This window comes from Osmerus eperlanus, chromosome 21 (genome assembly GCF_963692335.1).
Source record: "Osmerus eperlanus chromosome 21, fOsmEpe2.1, whole genome shotgun sequence".
NCBI classification, from domain to species: Eukaryota; Metazoa; Chordata; class Actinopteri; order Osmeriformes; family Osmeridae; genus Osmerus; species Osmerus eperlanus.
Window position 1 is genome coordinate 4,412,579 of NC_085038.1, and position 23,054 is coordinate 4,435,632.

The 23,054-nt window shown below is 46.8% G+C and overlaps 1 protein-coding gene across 1 annotated transcript in view; it reads left to right on the forward strand.

Moving 5' to 3' along the window:
• The first annotated feature begins 682 nt into the window (after nucleotides 1-682).
• The window catches only part of ush2a (Usher syndrome 2A (autosomal recessive, mild)), a 74,976-nt gene continuing 52,604 nt past the window's right edge, over nucleotides 683-23,054 (forward strand). Inside the window, exons 1-6 of the mRNA XM_062447709.1 lie at nucleotides 683-825; nucleotides 3,930-4,077; nucleotides 5,088-5,230; nucleotides 12,659-13,125; nucleotides 13,221-13,390; nucleotides 13,568-13,823. Coding sequence (XP_062303693.1) covers nucleotides 813-825; nucleotides 3,930-4,077; nucleotides 5,088-5,230; nucleotides 12,659-13,125; nucleotides 13,221-13,390; nucleotides 13,568-13,823 — 1,197 coding nt within the window. The 5' untranslated portion in view covers nucleotides 683-812. The remainder of the gene's footprint in view (nucleotides 826-3,929; nucleotides 4,078-5,087; nucleotides 5,231-12,658; nucleotides 13,126-13,220; nucleotides 13,391-13,567; nucleotides 13,824-23,054) is intronic.

A 23,054-nucleotide genomic window follows, 5' to 3' on the forward strand; every position in this document is an offset into this window, starting at 1 on the left:
TCTCTCTCTCTCTCTCTCTCTCTCTCTCTCTCTCTCTCTCTCTCTCTCATCTCTCTCTCTCTCTCTCTCCTCTCTCTCACTCTCTCTCTCTCTCTGTGGTGGAGTTGTTGAATCGTCCACACACACTTTATACCTATTGATTTCTTTATGGTGCCCACATTCCATGGACTTTCACCCCCCATCCCCCTCACACACATACAAAGAGCACACACATATACACAGCTCACCACACACACACACACACACACTGACAAACACACACACTATACAGCTCCTGTGAGATCTAAGTGGAATTAATGTGATTGTAATTAGCACAGGGCCGTATATCCTGCTCCTCCAGTAGCTCGGGAGTGGAGTCAGCAAGGGACCACCATGGCCCACCCTTGACCTCCCCGGTGTGTGTGAAGTGTGTGTGATGTCATGCCTATGTTCTTTATGCCATTCAGTCTCTGTTCTTTCATCTCTTTTTTTTCCTTGTCTCTCTTTCTCTTCGTTTTTTCTCTCCGATGATTTTTCTGAGGAAAATGAACAAGGAGACAGAACAAGTTTTGAAAATGAACAAAATATTTAAAAAGTGTTGACTGCCAATATTATTATTTGTTTTAATTGACCTTTTTCTCTCTCTCCCTCCCTCTCTCTATTCTCTCGCTCCTCCCCGCCAGGAGCAGAGGAGTCAGCAGGAGAGCTGTCGGGGCGCGAGGCCGGGGGGTGGGTGTCTCTGGGGGGGGCTCCAGCCCAGCTCCTCCTACCTCCTGTGGGTGAGAGGCTGCAACAGTCAGGCCTGTGTGGAGAGTCAGCCTGCTGCTGCCACCATGGCCCCTGCAGGTACTGGAGACACACACCATACACACTCACATTCTCACACACATACATACTGGACAATCAAACATGCTGCACACGCAAACACACACACACACTCACTCCTAGTTTGTGTACGCAGATCTCTCCTTCATCCCTTCTCATTTGATCTCCCCTTCTCTCTCTCTCTCTTTCTCTTTTCTCCCTCTCTGTAGCTCTCCCCTCTGTCCTTTATGACAGTGCTAACAGGACCTCTCATCCACTTGTTAAATTGTTGTTGATTTTTAATTATGACTCTTATGGTTCAGAAATGTCACAAATGTCCCTTTTTACGACGGTCTGTCCACATGGAAGGAGCCGTCTCATTGGCTAAGTAGCTGCAGCTTCATTCACTCTGCTTAATGGTCCACACACACATTCTGCACGGATTTACTCACCAGCCAGGCTTGCGTGAGTTTGTGTGTGTGCGCGCGTGTGTGTGTGTGTTAGAGGACCATTATCTTGGTGATATAATGACCAGTATTTCTAAGAAAGACCATCTTTAGAGTCCATCTGTCTTCCTTGAAGAAGCAGGGAAGTGGAGGAACAAGACATTAAACTATCTCCTACATGTGTTAAACATACACACACACACATCCACACACACACACATCCATACACAAACACCCTCCTACACACTTACATTTACAATTATGAAACCCACAGTTACACACAAATCCTTGCACACTTTATGCCTCATGCCCAATAAACACACACACCCAAACGTACTGTTCTCTTGTCCATCTGTCCAATGTTAGCATGATTACAGCGTGTGTCACAGGCATGCTTGTAGACCAAGAGGCCTGAGCACTGCTTAGATCTCTAACTCCCACACTCTCTTTATTTCTCCCTCTGACTACATGTTTGTGTGTGTGTGTGTGTGTGTGTGTGTGCTAGAGTGTGTTTTGTAGTGTATGGGTATGATTAACTAGTTGAATGGAAGTTGATTATGCATACTGATAAATGCCACAGCTGATCAGAACAGACGAGACACACACTCACAAATACACACACACACTCTCTCTCTCACACTCTCACATACTCAGACACACACGTCTCGCCAAATAGCAGTCACAAAACAACAGAGGCAGGAATGAGGAAAAGTTCTACTGAAATAAAGAAATGTTCAAGTTCAAAACAAAGACAAGAGGAAGTGTAAAGTATAAATTTTAAATACCACTCCTCCCCCCCCCTCTCTGTCTTCCTCTCTTCCTCCTCTCGGCAGATCTTTAAACTTCTCTACGTCGATCTGAAGCCCTGTCTCAATCCTTCCTTGTTGTAAGAGAGAACAGAGAGAGAGCAGAGCAGAGAGAAGGAGTGGAAACATAAAAGTGCATAGTTTAAAATGATTAGTGACATGTCTGATATACCTGCAGCCTGAGCACACAGACACACACACAGGTGCACACAGGAGAACACTTGCAGTTTAGCCGAGACACACACACTTACAGACACACACTCTCCCCAGGAAATCTCCATACACACACCCAAACTCACTCCCAAGGTGCATACGTACACAAACAGATAAGTCATTCAAACAGTCAGTATTGGGGTGCTGACCCCAGGGCCACACAGTTAAACACTGTAGTGATTAGTGCAGACTATGGAGACTTTCAGGACCCCCAGGACCCCCTCTCCAGGACCCCCCCCCCCCACACACACACACACACACACACACAGGTCTCCTTGTTTTCTGCTTGCTGCATTTACTCTATATCTCTCTTCCTCACACACTTATTCTACCTTTTTTGTAGTCTTCTATTTCCTTCCTTCTCTCCCTCCCTCCGGAGTGGGACCTGAAATATGGAGGTGAATTATGTTAATCACATATTCACACTAAAACTAATTTTGGGGTGCTGACATGAGTGATGTGCTTGACCTCCAACACACACACAGACACACACAGACACACACACAGACACACACACAGACACAGACACACACACAGACACACACACAGACACACACAGACACAGACACACAGACACACACAGACACAGACACACACAGACAGACACAGACACACACAGACACAGACACAGACACAGACACAGACACACACACACAAATGGTGTTGCTTTCTTTGTTTTCATTCTCTTTTCTTCTCTCCGACGTGGCCTGTTCACCGAGCTGTTTCCTGTCTTCCCCTGTGACAGATGAGTCTCCAGGGCTGTGTCTGTGTGTGTGTCTGTGTGTGTGTGTGTGTGTGTTTGGGGTCCAGCCACCAGACTGACAGACGCAACTCCCATCCATCAACACATTAGCTATAACCCTCCCTCTACAGGCTCTACTCACACCAAGAAAAAACACACCATCATCATCATCATCATCTTCATCTCCATCATCATAACCCCTTCACTCAAATCAAACATCACCTCATTTTTAACCAAATCTTTTTTCTAAAGGATTCCTTACTGGTGGGTTAAAGGGTTCCGACAAGTCGCACATTTTCAGCCAATGTGTATTTATTTAGTGGCCAACACTATTAGTGGCACATCACTCTCAGCTACACCCCCTCTCTCTATTTCTCTCTCTCTCTCTTTCTCTCTCACTCTCTGTCTCTGTCAGGAAAGTCTTTGTTGTAGATCACAGAGTTAACTCCTGCCATCATCTGAATGATCATCCCTGACACATGAGAGTGGAGAGAGGAGTTGAGGGGAGACAGAGAGAGTCCTACATGTATGGAGAGCCAAGAGGGTCAAAAGACACCACGCTGTTGTGTCTGTAGTTTGGGGGTTCAGAGTGTTCTGAGCACGCTCAGTGCTGTGGAAGGCTTTTAGATGGATGAGCTCCAGGAAGTCACGTTGTGTGTGTTTGTGTGTGTGTGTTATGTAGTACATAACCTCCAGTATGTGTAATCTAACTGTTCGTTCTCTGTTCTGCTCTGCTCATTTACAAATGAAATATTCTTCTCTTCCATCCATTCCTCCATTTCTCTCTTCCCTCCAGTTTATCCCTCCAGTTTTTTTCTCTGCTCCCCCTATAAAATGTAAACATATGCCTTCATCTCTCCTTCTCAACCCCCACCCCCACCCCACCCTCCCTATATAAACGCCCCTTCTCCTCTCCCCCCCCCCCCCCCCCCCCCCCAGCTCCAGAGGGAGTGCTGCCCCCCAGACTGGAGCGTGCCGGCCCTGCCAGCCTGCTGGTGTCCTGGGCCCCCCCGGGCCAAGCCAACGCCCCAGAGCTGGTCCGCTACACACTGCTGATGAGGCTGGCCCCCCACGGACCTCTGCTCCAGTAAGAACACACACAGCGTTAGGGTTTAACATACACACACACACTCACACACACTGTTCTGGCCTTTAAAGGGTTATCAAATTGTCTAGTGGGCAGAGACATATTAGGTGATTGATTGATTGACTTGATTGATTGTGAATAGTATACATACAGTACATACAGTATGGCCACGAGAACATACATATGCAATAAACACTGGCCTGGAGAAAGAGAGACAGAAAGAGAGAGTGATGAACAGAGAAAAAGAGATGAAGATAGAGAGAGAGGGGAAGAGAGAGAAAAAGAGAAGGTGTTGTAACCGGAAAAGAAGGAAAAAAACTGTTGTGCACATTTGATATGTATTCATTACATGCTTCCTGACAACAAATTGCAATTTAATCCAAAAAGAGGAGATTCTCATTCAGCAGTAATAAATAAATGACTAGTCCCATGTATTATATATCACTCCTATTTCCTCATTGCTGCGCTATGGACCTCATTGTTTCATGTGATTTATTCATCATGTCCTATGGAACATTTCTATACTCTCTCTCTCTCTCTCTCTCTCTCTCTCTCCCTTCTTCTCTTTCTGGAGGAGACTAGTGCAGCATTCATTCACCAATTACCCAGCATCCTATTCTTTTGACACTTTGTTAATTGGAGCCCAGCTATGGGATATCACAGGAGCAGCCATCAGTACAGGTGTCTACGTGGTGTCTAGGGGCGTGTGTGTCGGTGTGTGTATGTCACAGGGTGTGTGTGTTGCTGTGTGTGTGTGTGTGTGTGTGTTACAGAGTGTGTGTGATGCTGTGTGTGTGTGTGTCAGTGGTCAGTAGATGGTCCTGATTTAGAAACCAAATAGACAAGTACAGGACGGAACACTGGCAAGACAGCTGAAGTTAGTCAAAGGAAATGTTATTATTCAACATTGTTGATGCATACCAACACAATTAAACATACTCCACCTCTTCCTGTGTGTGTCTGTGTGGGTGAACATGCTTCCGTGCGTGCGTGTGTGTGTGTCCTCCCAGTCTTCTGGAGAACGTGAGCAGCACCTACAGCTACACAGTGGAGGGTGTGTCTCCCCACACAGAGTACCTGCTCAGACTGGTGGCCTCCAACACACACGGACACACAGCCAGCCGCTGGACCAGCCTACGCACTGCTGAGGACGGTGAGCTCACACACACACACACACACACACACACAGGCACAGACACACACAGGACTAGACACAAGCACGCACGCTCGCACTCGCACCACACACACAGACACAGCCACAAACACAGCACACACAGGCACAAACACGCACAGACGCACACACTTATACACACACAGACACAGATACATAGATACACGCACAGCAGGCACACAGACATACACATTCAAATGGAGGCATTCAGTAGAAAAGAGAGAGAAATAAAAGAGAGAGGAAGATAGAGAGGGGGAGAGAGAAACAGCCCATCTGTTTCCAGGGAGCAGGAGAGAGGGGATGGAGAGAGAGAAGAGAGAGAGAGATGAGGTAGAGAAGAGGGAGAGAGAGAAGAGAGAGAAGGGAGAGAGAGGAGATGGAGTGGAAGAGAAGAGGTAGAGAGGAGAGTATGGGAAGGTGTATAGCATCTCTAGGTGACCTAGCCTGTGTCATTGATGGCTAATTGCTATAATAGAATCATATTAGGCACTAGAACAGACTCTCTCTGCAAAGTTATAAATTAATTACTCACTCTCTATCATCACATACATTATAATTATATCGCCTGTATTTGCATACATTCAGGATGTGTTGTATTATGGACCATCGCCTTCTCATTAATATGCAGAATTAACGCCTCTGCCACTGCCCCACACACACACACACACACACATGTTCAGTTGTAGAGTTAATGCTTCGTATCAAGAGGGTTCAGGACTGCAGTCTCTTGCTGTTCTGTGTGTGTGTGTTGGCACATACGTGTGGCCTGCTACATTCTAGGGTGGTCTGGATAATTATAGAGGAGTCGGACACTCGTTCTACGTGCATGTGTGTGTGCGCTTTATAATAGATTGGCTTGCCATTCTGGCTGTGTCCATCGTTCAAAGCCCTCTCTCACTGGGACTCTTACAGGGAGAACATGTGTCCAGCCCACACTGTCCAGCTGACTATATCAATCAACACACACACACACACACACATGTCTCTCCCATTTTTGTCTGTGACTTTGAGAGTGGCCCGGCAGTAGCTGCCTAGATGAAGCCATGGTGCTTTTTACCACAAATAGGAGCGTTGTTTTCAGCTGTGCCCTGTGAAACAGCGAAATGGCACAAGATTCCCCCCCCCCATCAGAGGCCGGTCGTCCGCCCGCCCGCCACACAGGATTATGGGAGATGCTGTGTTTTAGTGTCTGCTAGCACCGCTAATAACGACTTCCTCACATCTGTAGCTGCACACATTCTGTCTCTCTCTCTCTTTCTCTCTCCCTCTCCCCATCTCTCCATCTACGTCTCTCATAGACACACATACACACATCTCATCATTGAGGCCCATCATGGTGAAATAGTGTGCAGGGAAGCCCGCACTAAATTAACACCGGCAAAGAACTGAGGAGATTCTTCAAAATAATGTGTCTGAGTGAGGTGATGGAGGAGGGGTAGAGGACAGGCAAGGTGGCAGGCGAGAGGAAGAAAGACAAACCAACACCTTTTTTCTTTCTTCCTTCCTCTTCCTGTCTCTTTTAGTTCCTCCTCCTCCCTGAAACGGGGGCAATCCTAACATCCGTCAATGCATTTGTATTTAGGGCGTGCAATTCTCTATTTTAGAAATTGCCCAGAGGTTTTAAACAAGTGTACACACCAGAAGGAATGCCTTGTTTTCTATTGGAGAACAGACATGTGGGGTTTGTTTGTTTTGGAACCCTGGGTATGGCTGACCACAGAGAACATTTGTTTGTGTTTCTGCTGGAGTATATTTTAATTAATCACGAACTGTAAACATTTTTAATTGTCCTATATAATTTTTCTTTAGTTTTGAAAATAATTCCAAAATGTACTTCACAGTAAATGTTTTGAAGTATCTGAAAAATGTAACCAGAAAATGCATAAGCAATCCCGTTCTTTCATTCAGTATTTTTTTTCTTCGTACATGCGTTGTTATAAGGTACAGACATCAATGCAGAATTTCCAGAGGGGTTTAAATCCCTCACTGTCCTCTCAGATTGAAAAGGCAAAGAGCCTGGCTACACACCAAACCTTGATCTGTCCCAACGCCACAACCCTGTGTTTAAATAAACACTCCCCCCTCATCGCACGCAGACACATACTCTCTCACACACACACAGACACACACACACGCATACACACCCCAATCAGGCCAGTGAATTGACTCATCTAATATTGAGTGTTTCCTGTGCCTTGGTGGGAGCTGGCCTCTGTAGAGGAAGAGGCTCTTCATTACCTCGGTTCTGTATTGGGTTTGTTTGATTAGAAACATGAATTCTATGTGTAGTGTCATTACAGCCTCTTTCTTCTCCCTCTCCTCCCCTCTCTTCACTACATCTAGGGAGGAGCAGGGGGTATCACCTAGTCCACCACAGATGAGGGCTTTAAGTATTCACGAGGAACCACTCGCTTCTCCCTTTTATCCTTCCATTAAAATTTTATATCCATCTTTTTTATGTAATTTCGTCCGTGAATTCTTACTTCTCAGACCTGACAGATAGTCCTGTGAACATAAACTTTGCCATGTTCGACAGCTCCTGCCCTTTGTCTTTGCACATGTTCTCCCCTATGTGTGTGTGTGGATGTGTTTATGTGCGTGCGTGTGTGTGTGTGTGTGAATATGATGATTTTACTGTGTTTTGGGGATCTGTGACTGTATCAAGAATACGGCTTGATCATAAATTAAATATCTATATATTTTTTTATGAATACACCCCATGTTTATCGTGAGTGAACAGAAACTGATTTTTTTTCTTCAGTATTTCAGTATATTTCATATATCTTAATACAATGTAATAGTATAAATCTTCATTTATTAAGTAAAACATTTTCTTTGTGAACTAGACGCATTACTGCATTTCATGGCGCTTATAGTGATCTGAATTTAATAGTATACATTTGTGGATTTGATACATTTGTATAGATTGACCACATTTCAGGGTGTTATGTGGATATGGATGTAATTCCTTTGTAAGCCAGCCGTACAGCTGTATCATCCTCCGGACGGAAACCCAACAATTTGTCCTCTTTAACACCGCCGTTCCCGCTCACCTTCAAAAGGCCCCATCATCTCCTCAGCGAGACCTCCGCCAGGCTAAAAATAATCCCCCTCCTCCCCCCCTCCTCCCCCGCCGTCTCCCCCGGCCTTGTCACTTGATTGTGTTATTACTATGCTAACCAAATCCTTATAAATGTGATTTAAGGCTTGGCGGCCCGTGCTCTTGTTTAGCCTTCTGCTGTGGCCATTTACTGTAGGGGTAGGGGGGTGGTGGAGGACAGGAGCGAGGGAGGGAGGAAGGAGAGGGGTAAGGGGGAGGGAGGGAAGGAGAGAGGAAGGGAGGAGAGGGATAGGGGGTAGGGTAGGATGGGTGGAAGGGAGGGAGGGAGGGGTAGAGGTAGGGGTAGAGGGCGGGGGAAGAAGGGAGTAATGGAGGGAGAGTGGAGGGGGTCAGTGGGTGAGGGAGGGAGGAGGATGCAGGGAAGGGGGTCTCTAAGTATTTCAAACGAAGCACCATTACAGCTGTTCCAGAGCAGCTTGATTGGGGCCGAGAGAGAGAGTGGGAAGGAGAGAGAGCAAAAGAGATGGAGTGCAAGAGAGTGGTAGAGAGGGAGAGAGAGCAGGGGGAAAGGGAAAGAAAGAGGGAGGAATAGAGGGAGCATGTGAGAGGCACAGTGAGGGAGAGGAGGGGGAGAGCAGGCCCGTTACTGGGCCTGTGTTCTTGCCTGTACCCAAAGAGCAGTAAAGCATCAATAAAATAAAAAAGCACCTGCATCTTAAATGAAATTTCAATTGAAAAACTTAACAGCCCTTCAAATTGCAGAATTTAACACGGCCCAGTAAAGCCTAAATAACACTCAGAAACCTCAATGTTGAGGAGAGAGAAGGGGAGAGTGGAAGAGGAGAACAAGATTGGGGGAGGGAGAGAGAGGGAGAGAAGGGTAGAGGAGAGATAGACCGGAGGAGAAGGAGAAGAGGAGGAGAAAGGGAGGTGGATTGGGAGAATGGGTGGGTGGGTGGGTGGGCAGGGTAAATACAGGCTTTGGATGGTAGGAGAGCGGAGGGGGGGGCGGGGGACAAGAGTTTTGGAGGAGGGTGAAGGGGGTCATATTCAAGGTGACTCGATTGTCTCATGTGGTAAAATTATTTACAATTAAGGCTTCTCCAGAGATCAACAGAGAGAGGGATGGGGGAGACTGGCAGACAAACAGACAAGACAGACAGGCAGGCAGTAAACAGGCAGACAGGCAGGCAGTAAACAGACAGGCAGGCAGGCAGGCAGGCAGTAAACAGACAGGCAGACATATAGATTGTCAGGCAGTAAACAGGCAGACAGACAGACAGGCAGGCAGGCAGTAAACAGACAGACAGACCGACAGACAGACAGACAGACAGACATTAAACAGACAGACAGGCAGTGGGAGCTCCTTGGTTATTCCTCGCGTTTCCTGGACCTTTGTGGTAATTGAATCAGTTAGAGTGCTGAGTGGAGCAAGCATAAAAACCTGTTAACCTAAAGGTCAGCAGTGTGCATTGTTTATTTATCAGGACCAGGAGGGATGGAGGGAGAGGAGCCCCAGCAGCCCTGTCACACTCTCGGTATAAAAAATCACCCTCAGCTTGAGCACTGCTGGCTCGCTGAAACACACACACACACACAGACATATGCACACACACACAAACGTACACATTGGAATCACAAAAACAGGAATGTAAACATGTGGATATGGACTCCCAGGTGACAACTGTAAAACCTCTGTCACTCTCTAGCACCAGGATGTTATATCAATGTTTTATTTACTGTATTGTGTGTTAAACAGTATGTGTGTGTGTGTGTAGTGTTGGGTGGCTATGGTTAACTAGTTACATCTCTCATTTCTGGTCACCTGGTCATTACTGACTGGTACTGAAGATGTAGACTAGGGGTACTAGGGGTGAGGTAGGGGTGAGTAGAGAGCTCAGGGGTGAGGGTGCCTCTCTCTCTCTCCACCCTCAGATCCCGGTAAGTCCTAAAGGAGCCGGTAGCGGTTAACGTTAGCACTTAGAGTCTCACACAGCACACTCTGAGAACGCCCAGTCACCTTGATCTAGTGCCCTTGCCAGAGCACCATTACCCGTTTCTGTGTGTGTGCTCACGCGCGCGCGTGTGTGACCATTACCCTGGTACTGTGGGATGTAAATGGAGAGGGGAAACATTACCTTTAAATGAGCTTTCATGGGGCAGAAATATCAATCAGACCCAGGCAGGGGGGATCAGTAGGGGGAGAGAGGGGCAGGGAAGGCAGGGAGGGGGAGGGAGGGGGAGAGAGGGGCAGGGAAGGCAGGGGGGAGGAGGAGGGGGAGAGAGGGGCAGGGAAGGCAGGGGGGAGGAGGAGGGGGAGAGAGGGGCAGGGAAGGCAGGGAGGGGGAGGGAGGGGGAGAGAGGGGCAGGGAAGGCAGGGAGGGGGAGGGAGGGGGAGAGAGGGGCAGGGAAGGCAGGGGGGAGGAGGAGGGGGAGAGAGGGGCAGGGAAGGCAGGGGGGATCAGTAGGGGGAGAGAGGGGCAGGGAAGGCAGGGAGGGGGAGGGAGGGGGAGAGAGGGGCAGGGAAGGCAGGGGGGAGGAGGAGGGGGAGAGAGGGGCAGGGAAGGCAGGGGGGAGGAGGAGGGGGAGAGAGGGGCAGGGAAGGCAGGGAGGGGGAGGGAGGGGGAGAGAGGGGCAGGGAAGGCAGGGAGGGGGAGGGAGGGGGAGAGAGGGGCAGGGAAGGCAGGGGGGAGGAGGAGGAGGGGGAGAGAGGGGCAGGGAAGGCAGGGGGGAGGAGGAGGGGGAGAGAGGGGCAGGGAAGGCAGGGAGGGGGAGGAGGGGGAGAGAGGGGCAGGGAAGGCAGGGGGGAAGAGGAGGGGGAGAGAGGGGCAGGGAAGGCAGGGGGGAGGAGGAGGGGGAGAGAGGGGCAGGGAAGGCAGGGGGGAGGAGGAGGGGGAGAGAGGGGCAGGGAAGGCAGGGGGGAGGAGGAGGAGGGGGAGAGAGGGGCAGGGAAGGCAGGGGGGAGGAGGAGGAGGGGGAGAGAGGGGCAGGGAAGGCAGGGGGGAGGAGGAGGGGGAGAGAGGGGCAGGGAAGGCAGGGGGGAAGAGGGGGAGAGAGGGGCAGGGAAGGCAGGGGGGAAGAGGGGGAGAGAGGGGCAGGGAAGGCAGGGGGGAGGAGGAGGAGGGGGAGAGAGGGGCAGGGAAGGCAGGGAGGAGGAGGAGGAGGGGGAGAGGGGCAGGGAAGGCAGGGAGGGGGAGGGAGGGGGAGGACCAAGGGAAGACTCGGCACCACAGACATGGAGAGGTAAAATTACATTCTTTCCATATTTAACATATTGAGAGAGGAGAGAAAGGAAGGAAAAGGCCAAATGGGAAACAGAGGTAGTATGAGATTAAGAATGAGAGGGAAAGAGAGAGGGTGCAACATGAAGAGCTCTAGAGTACTGGTGTTCCTGCTCTTGTCTCGCCTGTTGGCTCACCCTGAGTGAGTGTGTGTGTGTGTGTGTGTGTGTGTGTGTGTGTGTGTGTGTGTGGGTGTGTATGTGTGTGTGTGTGTGTGTGTGTGTGTGTGTGTGTGTGTGTGTGTGTGTGTGTGTGTGTGTGTGTGTATGTGTGTGTGTGTGTGTGTAGGTGTGTGTGTGTGGAGCTAGTGAACCACTTTGAGAAAATGACCAGTCAGAAACTTAAGTGATTACACCGCTGGTCCAATCTCTACTCCTCTCCACTTATCTTTCCTTCTCTCTCCTGTCTTTTCCTTTTCTCCTTTCTCCTCTCCTCTTTGCTTCTCTCTCCTCTGTTGCCCAGACCCTGGGCCTACAGTAGTCTCTCTCCTCCTCAATCCTGTCCCTCCTCTCCTCCTCTCCTGCTTAGACTGTCGGCCCAGTCTCTCCTCCTATTCAGTCTATCGTGGTTGACTAAGCTGGACCCAGTACCTGGCCCTGAGCACGTGTGTGTATGTGTGTACGTGTGTGTGTGGTGATTTGCACATTGTTCCATCCTATGTTTTAATCCCTGGAATAGGGCCCACCAAATCACTGTTTGTCCTTGTGATGTCACTCTTCACGTACGTCGTTGATAATTCTGTAGAAATAAGTCCACTCTCCTCCTTTCTCATCTCCTTAGCACTAACACACACACACACACACACACACACACACATACACACACACACATACTCTGAAGCTGATGAAAGGATCTAATGTGTATTTTTTTCTCTCTTCTTACCTTACTTTGGTCCATCTCTCCTCTTCTTTCTCCCCTCCTCTCTCTCTCCCTCCTCTTCCCACGCAATCTCTCTTTCCCTCCCCTCTTTTGCTTTCATATTTTCTTTGTCTTTCTGCCCCCCTTCTCTTTCTTTCTCTCCTTGTTTCTCTCTATCTCTTTCTTCCTCTCTCTTTCTCTGCCCCACAGCTCCAGGGCCTGTTGACCCCCCCGTGGTGTCACAGCTCCACCCCAGGAACGCCACCCTGTCCTGGGCCAGCCCTAGCCAGCCCAACGGGGTCATCACTCACTACACTCTGTACCTACACTCCATCCTTCCTGCTAACCAATCAGACCTCAGCACCACATTGCCTACCTTGACCTCTCACCAATCAGGTCCTACCACCACACAGTCAACCCTGGTTGCTGGCCAATCAGGCCTCAACCCACCCCTGCCTACTAACCAATCAAACTTGAATACTACCCGGACCATTGACCAGTCTGGTGGCAACACATTTGTACCTGCTTCCCCCTCTGGCACCAACCCCAGCCAGCTTTCCACTACCCCCCTCGGAACACACCCCACCCACAACACCACCCAGACAGCCCGTGTCCATGGTAACACAACCCAATACACTTTCCTCCACCTCCAGCCCTATCAACTGTACGGCCTGCAGGTAACCAGACACAAAAACACACACTGTCACTGCTCTACCCTACTCTGCTCCACTCTAATAACTGTACTGTACTCCCACCCCCTCTCCCCCGCCAGGTTGAGGCGTGTACCCAAGCAGGGTGCTCTCTGTCTGGGGCGTCCCGGCCCCTGCGCACCCCCCCTGCTCCACCAGAAGGGGTCCCGGCCCCCCAGCTCTACTCAGACACCCCCACCTCAGTCCTGCTCTCCTGGGGGGCACCCCAAAAGCCCAACGGACCCCTGGAGGGGTGAGATAGGGGAGAGTGAAGATGATGAGAGTGATCTTGAATATGAATGGATTATTTTTTCACAACAGAAAGTAATCTGTTATTAATCCAACCTCTTTTCCGCCCTCCCTTTCCAACTGTCCCACTATGCACCCTCTCTCTATGTGTGTACCCCCCCCCCCCCTCTTTCTCCTCCAGCTGGGTGGTAGAGAGGAGGGTGTTTAGGACCCAGCAGGTCTCCCAGGTGGGTCGGGTCCCGCCGGGACCGGTTCCCCTCTCCTACCAGGACAGCTCGTCGGCGCTGAGCCCTTGGACCTCCTACCAGTACCGCCTGCTGGCCCAGACTCAGGCTGGCACCGGCACCGGGCCCTGGAGCTCCGTCACCACCAGACCCTCTCGTCCCGCCGGGCTCAGCCCACCCAGGGTGCTCATCTTGGGGCCAGACTCGCTGGAGGTGGGTGGGGAGGGCTGGAGGTGGGATAAGGGAGGGGATAAGGTGGTGGGGTCTAGTGGAGTGTAGTTGCTTGTGAGAGGGTTGAATGAGAACGATTGTGTTGTTAGGGTTAGTGATGTTGTATAGTCTCAGTTGAGTGTTTTTAGTTTACAGGTTTTTTTAAGATATGACTTTTAAGTTTCATATGATTAAAATGACCTTTAGTTTAGTTGTGTGTTTTAGACATTGAGGAGACAAAGTCGCGTGTTGTCTCTGAGTTTAACAATGAGGACAGTCTCCAGTCTTTCTCTGTTCACACATATACACACACACTGTCATACTTACTTAACTCAGTATTCAGACAGACACTAAACTCAAGGTCCCCTTCAGGAAGTGGGAGGGGTCATGATCTTGTCTGATGCTACTTCCTTCCTGTTGGCCATCTTGAGGATGGGAGGGATAAAGGCTCGCTCATATGCCAGCTTATCCTAAATGAAACCTTCCAAATGAGCTGATCCTACCACGCCCACACACACACTCACACACATGCACACTATTGAGACACACACATTAAGACACACGCCTCCATACATACTCGAACATACACACACACACACACACACACCATAAACTCACACAAACGCTCATGCTAACACACATCAAACTCACACACACTCACATACCGACACACCCTTGTGCTAATGCTAACAGTATGGATATGCTAATACCCGTCATCACCACTGCCTGGAGCGTGGGTAGCAGCTGCTTTGGGGTGAGGGGTCAGGGGGTGTGGTACAGTTCCTTCCTGTCTTTCTGTCCTGGCTAATTAGGACACACTTCAAAACTGCTTTCTGATCATATCTGACCTTGGTTACAAGGGGGAAGTGCTATCTATCTCTCTCTTTCGCTCTCCCGTAGAAACAAATAGCTGTGGACTATAACTTGTCCGTAAGAAAGGAGCTAACTTGCCAGACCAGTCCATAACTACAACAATAGCTAGCATGGCTAGGTCATAGAGACAAATCTAGCTAGCATGGGTAGTTCATACAGACAAATCATGGCTTGTCCTTAGAGACAAAGCTATGTTGAATGGCTGGTCCATAGAGGCACAGCGAGCTAGTGTGGCTTGGCTCCCATACAAACACACTTCTGGGTAATCAATGTAGCCAAACAAGCTTTGCTGCTTGCCAGGCGCTTTGTCTAAACACAGTACTCTTGTATAGTGTACACACACACACACTAACTCTCCCTCTAGCTCTGTCACACACACACACACAGACAAACACACACTTAGGCACACATTCTCCTCCAGTAAAACATGCACAAACACACACACACTCTTCTCCCCGTCTTGAGGAAGAGCCAGAGACACAGTCAGGGATGCTGCAGACTTCAAACAAAGTCAACATTTACATAAACGACTTCTGAATTATTCATGCTAAAAAACCCAGCCCATGGTTCTGTTTTCCTGTTGTTGTTGTTGTTGTTGTTGTACATTCCTTTTCTTCCAAACATTTTTTGTTTCATTAATTTGCTAACCGTTGCATTGGCTGAGGAGATGAGAGCTGAGTCTGACTCACTACACTTGTAAGAGGCGGAGACTGCCCCTCGATTAGCATATGCGTAACTGTTTTTACAGATTGAGACGTTTGTTTTGTGTTTGTTTGTTTGTTTGTTGACATGTTTGTCTCTGTGTTCCGTAAGGCACAACGCCATGTAATAAGTGTCCAATTGTACGCTCAGTCAGTGGTGAATGGTCTAGTTCTTTACTTTAATTAATCTTTGTTTCAAATGTCTCATAAGTAGCCGGCGTTGAACAGCTTGTGGCTTGCCCATGTGTTGTGTGTTTACAGTAGGTGTGTGTGTGTGTAGGTGTGTGTGTATATGTGTGCATACGTCTGCGTGTGTGTGTTTGGCCTTTGTCTTCAGAGTATCTGCCAGCCCCGGCCCATCTCGTCACCTCCTGGTCTCTTCACCATCCTTAGATTACATAAGGCTCTCCAATCCCTGAACGAATGCCCTACACACACTTTGGCAAATGAGTTACCTAACGCAATATCATCCTGCCACACGCTTGTGTGTGTGTTTTTTTATGTGTGTGTGTGTGTGTGTAGTGACAGCATAAACTACATTGTCATCTCTTAAAAGAATAATCACTCATCCTCTTCATCATCATCGTGATCATCATCATTTACTACTTGATCACTTGTACTATATTTCTCAGAGTCTGGATTTAAAATATCCTTTCATCCCATGTGATGTTTCCGCTCATGTGATTTTATGAAGTGTGTGGGCGTGCGTGCACCCCCCCTAAAATGCTGACAACCCCAGTTGTTCCCAAATCAAATGCTGTGTTTTTTTGCATGCAGCAATTCCATTACTGTGGTTTCATTATTTTAGCATGGTGTGTGTGGTGTGTGGTGTGTGTGTGTGTGTGTGTGTGTGTGTGTGTGTGTGTGTGTGGTGTGTGTGTGGTGTGTGTGTGTGTGTGTGTGATGTGTGCGTGTGCACGTCAGGGAAGATGAACCCTATTTTAAATGAAGGAATGTAACACCTAAGTCAATGTCAGACCGTCTATCCACCAATGATGAGGAGGCACACACACTCACATGCCGCTCACAAACTCACAAACACACAACATGACTTCCTGGAGCTCATCCATTTAAAAGCCTTCCACAGCACTGAGCATGCTCAGAACACTCTGAACCCCCAAACAGCCAACCAATGAGGCCCGCTGAGTCTCTTGTACTGTTGCTGTTCCCCAAAAAATTCCAACTGTTCTCATTTGTAACAGATTTTTTTCTTTTACAGTAAATCTACTGTATATAAATACGTACTGTATGTTATGTGTATGTATAATGTAGCGGGGTTTGCTCGTTTAAGATTAGCAATACTTAATTTATAATAAAGTATGTAGTTCTTGGGGGCACCACCTCTTATTGTTAAAGGGATAGAGGAAACCTTATTGAATAATATTTAAATAATAGCCTTCGTAATAATCAGTCTAATCTTGAGTCGTGAATTCTATGAAAGTAGAGCAGATCAGATAACGTGAGTGATACGCGAATATTATACACAATGATTTATTTAGGAGAATGTAATTATAATGAACAAATACCAGATAAGTTATGGGTTAGTCAGAGTAGTACAGTGGCTGGATGCAAATGAGGGCGAGCAACACAATGGCTGTGTAGAGCGCGTGTAAAAGGGGGAGGGAGAGAGAGGGGTAGAGGGGGACAGATAGGCCTTTGTGGGAACAATGGACGAGCAAGGGCAACTGATTTAGCAAGGGTTAAGCTAACTCATTTGTAAAATACAATCAAACATCAACAATTTAATCACAACATGCCAATATGTCACAGGTAAGAAATATTGCAAATCGTAGTTACTTTTGTCGGTTTGAAGAAAGGTAGAGTCAATGGTTTCGTTATCGTCCAACGAAAATAGAACAACGGAATCTTTGGCCAAAGTTCCGGGCGCTCAGTGAATTTGCAGGTTGAGAGGAAAGTTTAGAAATGTAGCTAGCACTTCAGTTTAATCCTACGAACAAGCGGGGGTGATTGTACGTTTGGGGGTTTTATACTCCAAAGGAAAAGGGGGGGTCCCCGTGAAGGTGACCTCTTTCATTGGTCAGTTTTCCCCCACCTGGGCGTCGTCCTGAGATCTGCCTAGGTGTGAAGTGGCTGATAACTTTTCAGAGTTCAGCTATTTCAAATGTCCATGTATTGCTTATACTTCGAAATATAACAATACAACATTAATAAATGGTTTAGTTTGTAGATTAGAATCATTTTGATATCAAGATTGACTGATTTATCATAACAGGGAAGGAAGTTACATTAAAACATCAAATTATGTCAACACAGCATTAAAGGGAAAGCATACATTATAACACATCAACTACTGTCATTGAAATAGTGTCCATGAGCCATGTAGTCCTTGAGAATATGTTTGTAAATCCAGAAAAGTTAGTTCTTCCTTAAAATCCTTTGTCTCCATACTGTAAGGCCATTTTGGTCTACTTTCTGACCCCATGCTGGGCCAGAAGCTTTGAAGCTCCTGCTCTGGAGATAAGGACAAAGGAGGAAAACCCCCTTTCTCCTTGTCGGGGGTAGGGGAAAGGTGTGATGGTACGTGGTTTGTCTGTGGACTGTGCTACATATCCCCCTGCTGGCAACGTCCGATGATTCGACGTCGTCGGGCTGTTGGCACGTAAGAAGAGCAGAGAACAGACAAACACGACAGTACGATAGCATTTCTACTGGACACATTGGCATGAGTGGACTCTAAACAATGTAGGAATCAATGGGGCTAACTTGGGTCCTATTACTAAGTTTCTCTGGGCTAAGGTTCTATGCCTAAAAATGAAAGGAAATAAAAGGAAAAAGGAAAGGGAAAGAAAGGAGAAAGATTAAAATAAAATAAAATGATAGGAGTGGGAGTGGGCTTTGACTTCCTGGAGTCATAAACCTCATTTGTCAGGGGCCAGGGTAGTTTGGTTATGAGGCGTTGTAGCCTATTATTTTGACAGTACCTCAAGGTCATTCATGTTGGGTTTTCAGGTAACAGATTAAAAATTTTGATAGATTGGTGGAGCCATATTTGTCTCATGACAGTATTTTCCTATTATTTTTGGTTTAAAGGAACATTCATTCTTGAACTTTGAGGCATTTTGGCTAAGGCACCTGTTGTGCACTTGTTTCGTCAGCAGTTTGACAGGGTCAGGTTGCTGGTATAAGGCCAGGCCAGGCCTCTGTGCATGGCCTGTTGTCCCCGCGAGTACTGATGGTTTCTTCCGGGGGTTGTGCCAGCTTGTTGCAGCTGGGGTGCTTCTTCTGGGATGCTTGGTGGCCATAGTAGGTCTTCCTACTTCCTGCACTCTCATCCAGTTGGCATCATATGACTTCTTTTGGACCTGTGATGCTTCTCGTCGCAGGTGGGTTTCTGATGGCACCCGACGGTCATGGCGTTGTGTTGATTTTGTTTGAATCTTGTGTCTTGATGGGTGAGTGGCGTAGCTCTGGGGCGGTCTGGAGCGGCCATCTAACTCATGGATTCGGTCCTCTTCTGAGAGATGTGGATCAGACGTGGAATCTCCCCCCCCTTCCACTGTGAAGACTGTGTTCTGGGCTTCAGGGTGAGGCAGTGGATAGGGCTTCTCGACGTTTGTCCACATCTGGTTTCGTTTGAAGTCAATGAGGGGTTCCAGTCTGTTGAGTAGATCGTGTCCAATCAGCAGCTTTTCGGTCTCAAGCGGTGAGACATGGATGGGGTGGATTAGGGACATTTCCCCAAACGTTAGCTTCAAGTACAGCGTCTCTGTGACTGGAGCTTTGTTTTGGGTGAAGCTTGTGATGTTGAATTCACTATCTTCACTTTTAATCCATCTTCTGTTTGACCTGGCTATTCCTTTTAGCTGAGCGGCCAAGGTGGGTGCAATCAGGCAGATTTCTGCACCCGTGTCCAGCAATCCTTCGCAGGGCACTTCATCTTCAAGTGTGATGGGGACATAGCTTCGGTTAGCTCTTCCTTTTCTGGAAAGCTCACCCAGAAATGTGTGTAACTGTGGTGCTTGCAGGGGTGTTGTTGGTTTTGGGGGACGTGTCCTTGTGGGTTTGTGTTGTTTCTGAATCGTTATTCCTTTTTCCCACCCAATGAGGAGCACCTGGGGTGAGTATTCAGTGTCGGGGCCTTCTAGTCATGCTGGCTTTGATGGAACTTTTTTGTTTGCTTCATCCATTTTCCTTAGTATGTCACTAATGTTTTTCTTCATGATGTCAATTTCCTCGTCACGTTTACTTCTTCTTTGTTGATACTGTTGGGGTTTGTCTCTTTTATAGTTGTCCTGGGGTCGTCCAGGGTTGTTGTGGTGTGGCCTGTCATATTCGTTTTGGTACTGTTTGGTTCTTGTTGAGTGGTCTCTTGTTTGGTGGTTGTGTTGCTTGTAGGCAGGTTTTGGATCCTGGGGTCTCTGGAGTTCTCTTCCTTCTAGTTGTAGGTGTGAATCTGATTCCACCGCATAGACGTTTGAGTCTGGAGCTCGGTTGTTGTTCGCCCATGATTTATATGCCATGTCCCTCAGCTGCAGAGCCGTCATGGTTTCCTGGTTCGCGAAGGTCGTCATGAAGGGTTTTATGGATTGGGAGAGGTTGTTGATGAACACTGACTTGAACATGGGAGTTTCTTCTCCTCCGGGTTGGTTTTCTGTTGCAAAATAGGCTTTCCGGAGCCTCTCATAGAATGTCTTTGGGTTTTCGTTGGCCTTTTGTTTTGTGTGCAGGGCGATAGTGCAGCAGGAGCCTTTACTTTCTGAGTGCCAAGCCTTGAGGGTCCGGCAAGCCATGTCATAGCTGTGGCGTTCTCCAGCAGGTTGCCTGTCAAGCAGGGCTCTGATTGAGCTGGAAGAGGTGTTCTTCAACAGGTACAGCTTGTCCGCGTCTGTAGCTGTAGGCAGGCGTTCGAGATTAGAGTTCAGTTGTTCTAGATACATCTCAATGCTCTGAGTGGGATTGTCTGGATCGAACTTCTCTATGTTCCTGCTAATTTTCAATAGCAGATCTAGTGACACTGCTGGTGGCAGGTCATGCATTTCCCATGCATTTTGTGGATAGGCTGAACGTGAGGGTTCATCATGGTCATTCCATCTGTTTGGGGCTGTGGTCTGACCGCGACGTTCAGGTTGGAATTGTAGCTCCATTTTCTGGTCATACAGTCTTCTGCTCTGCTGTTCCACATCTTCTGTTCTCCTCATCCTTCGTGGATTCGTGTCAGCTTGGTACAGAGATTGGCTGGGAGGGGATGTATCCCTATATGGTCTTCTTGTTTCGTATTCTGAGTGGAGCGGTGCTTCAGGTGATTGCAGCTGTCTTGGGTTTTGGTTTCTTGAATGCCGATCTACTTCTCTGTCGTCTCTTCCCCACCTTCGGTTGGTGTTGGGGTCTTCTGTGGACTGGATTGTGGCGTTCGCCTTGTTCAGCTTACGAATGGTAGATAGCAGTTCAGTTCTTGTTTCCTGTAACTCCTCCTTCATTGTTTCCCTGTCAGCTGTGATGTGTGAGAGATCTTGGTCCAGGTGTTGGAATTTTGTGTAGAGAGTGTGCAATTCTTCTTTTTGGTGGTCGTAGTCTGCTACTTTTTCATTAGCTTCATCCAACATCTTAATAGTGTTTTCCATGAGGGCGGTTGAGTCCTTTTTGCTTTTCTGAACCCCCTGCATTTCTTCTTTTAGGTCTCCCAGTTCCGTAGCGAGTTCCTTGTTCTCCTGTTGAAGTGTTTCCCGGATATCTCGTTCAGTTTCTTTCGCCTTGAGGGCATCCCTGAGGGTTGTTTTCTGTTCCATTAGCTGTTGTCTAGCTCTATCCAGTTCTCCAGTCAGGTCACTGGTTTCTTGTTCCATTAGCTCCCGTCGGTCCTGTTCCTTTTCTTTTTCTTTGAGGGCATCTTTGAGGGCATCTTTGAGGGTTATTTCCTTTTCCATTAGTTGTGTCTTAGCTCTTTCCAGTTCAACAGCCAGGTTGCTGGTTTCCTGTTCCATTAGCTCCCGTCGGTCCTGTTCCTTTTCTTTTTCTTTGAGGGCATCTTTGAGGGCATCTTTGAGGGTTATTTCCTTTTCCATTAGTTGTATCTTAGCTCTTTCCAGTTCAACAGCCAGGTTGCTGGTTTCCTGTTCCAATCGTTTCCTCTGCTCTTGTTCTCTTTGTGCCGCCTTGGTAGCATCCTCTCGATCCTGGAGAGCCTGTGTCCATTGTGTTTTGACTTTTGTTATTGATAACCTGAGTAGTGCAGCATAGTTGAGACCGAGGCTGGATAGGCATTTGACAATTTGGGATTTGCTCAATATTTGGCCTACATTTTCTATGACCACTTCTTGAGTTTTCCTGGTGATCATATCGGAATTTAGATCGGTCAGCGTTTCCACATAATTTGGGTTTTCTTTTTCGGATAGGTGGACAATCAGTTTCTCAGCTTCCGTGAGGTGAGACATGTTTGGTTCGGCTACTGGAAGTTATTAACACAATGCTATTGTGATAATGTTGATAGGCACTTTAGTTTTGTAGTGGTTCTCTTTTTGGCAGCAATATATATACTTTTCTTTTCCCTTTTTTTGTTTTTTGTTTACCAACTTAATATTAAAATTAAAATCAGAAGTTAATATTCAAAGATTAACAATCAAAAACTGAGATTAATATTCAGAAATTAAAATCAATATTAAAGTCACCATCCAGGATCAAAGATTCAGAAAATAAATAAAATTGTTTACCAAATTAATATTAAGGTTAAAATCGGAAGTCAATATTCAAAGATTAACAATCAAAAACTGAGATTAATATCCAGAAATTAAAATTAATATTAAAGTCACCACCCAGGATCAAAGATTAAAAAAAATTGTTTATCAAATCAATACTAAAATTAAAATCAGAAGTTAATATTCAAAGATTAACAATCAAAAACTGAGATTAATATTCAGAAATTAAAATTAATATTAAAGTCACCTTCCAGGATCAAAGATTCAAACAAATTATTTATTCTTTTAGGCCTATATTAAATCTTAATTTCAGTAATCTTGTTATAGTATCTATAAACGATTAGAGAATTTAGATTGAGTAGCTGTTGATTTGTTTTAGCCTAAACTGGACTGAGAAAGTACAATGTATTTAAATACTATAGCACATTAAGTTAGCCGGTTTAGCTTGTAGAATCAAACAGATAATGAACTAAATTGTTGCTGCATCTATAATGTAGCTTTAAATTGGGCAAGGGTTTTATATTCACCTCGAATTGAATGCGAAACAGTGAAGCTTCTTTTCGAAAAGCTAGTTTATCAATTTCGGAATTGTTTAACAATATTGTGGCAGTACAGGCTGCGTTGTTCGGCTACTTCCAAACAAAAGTCCTTTTGGACTGATCGCAGATAGAGTGGGCAAACTAAAAATAATACACTTTACGTTTAATTATTATTTAGCGATTGTTGTTAAAGTTGTATATTGATGAGGGATAAATAGGATTACAGTTCAGTATGGTCAACAACGCCGATATTCTGACAACTTCCACTTTTAAGTGCGCGGAATGAAAATCAAATTACAGGTCTTTGTTCACGAAAGGTAACTATTTCCGGTTAAGCAACAATAAAGGTCCTTAAATAAGCAGCTTCTCCTGTCTCAATAATTATTTTACTGTTACTTTACTGATTCTAGAGGTTGAGTGTTTACATTAATGTTGAATTATATGCAAAACAAAGTGAAGCTTTTCCGA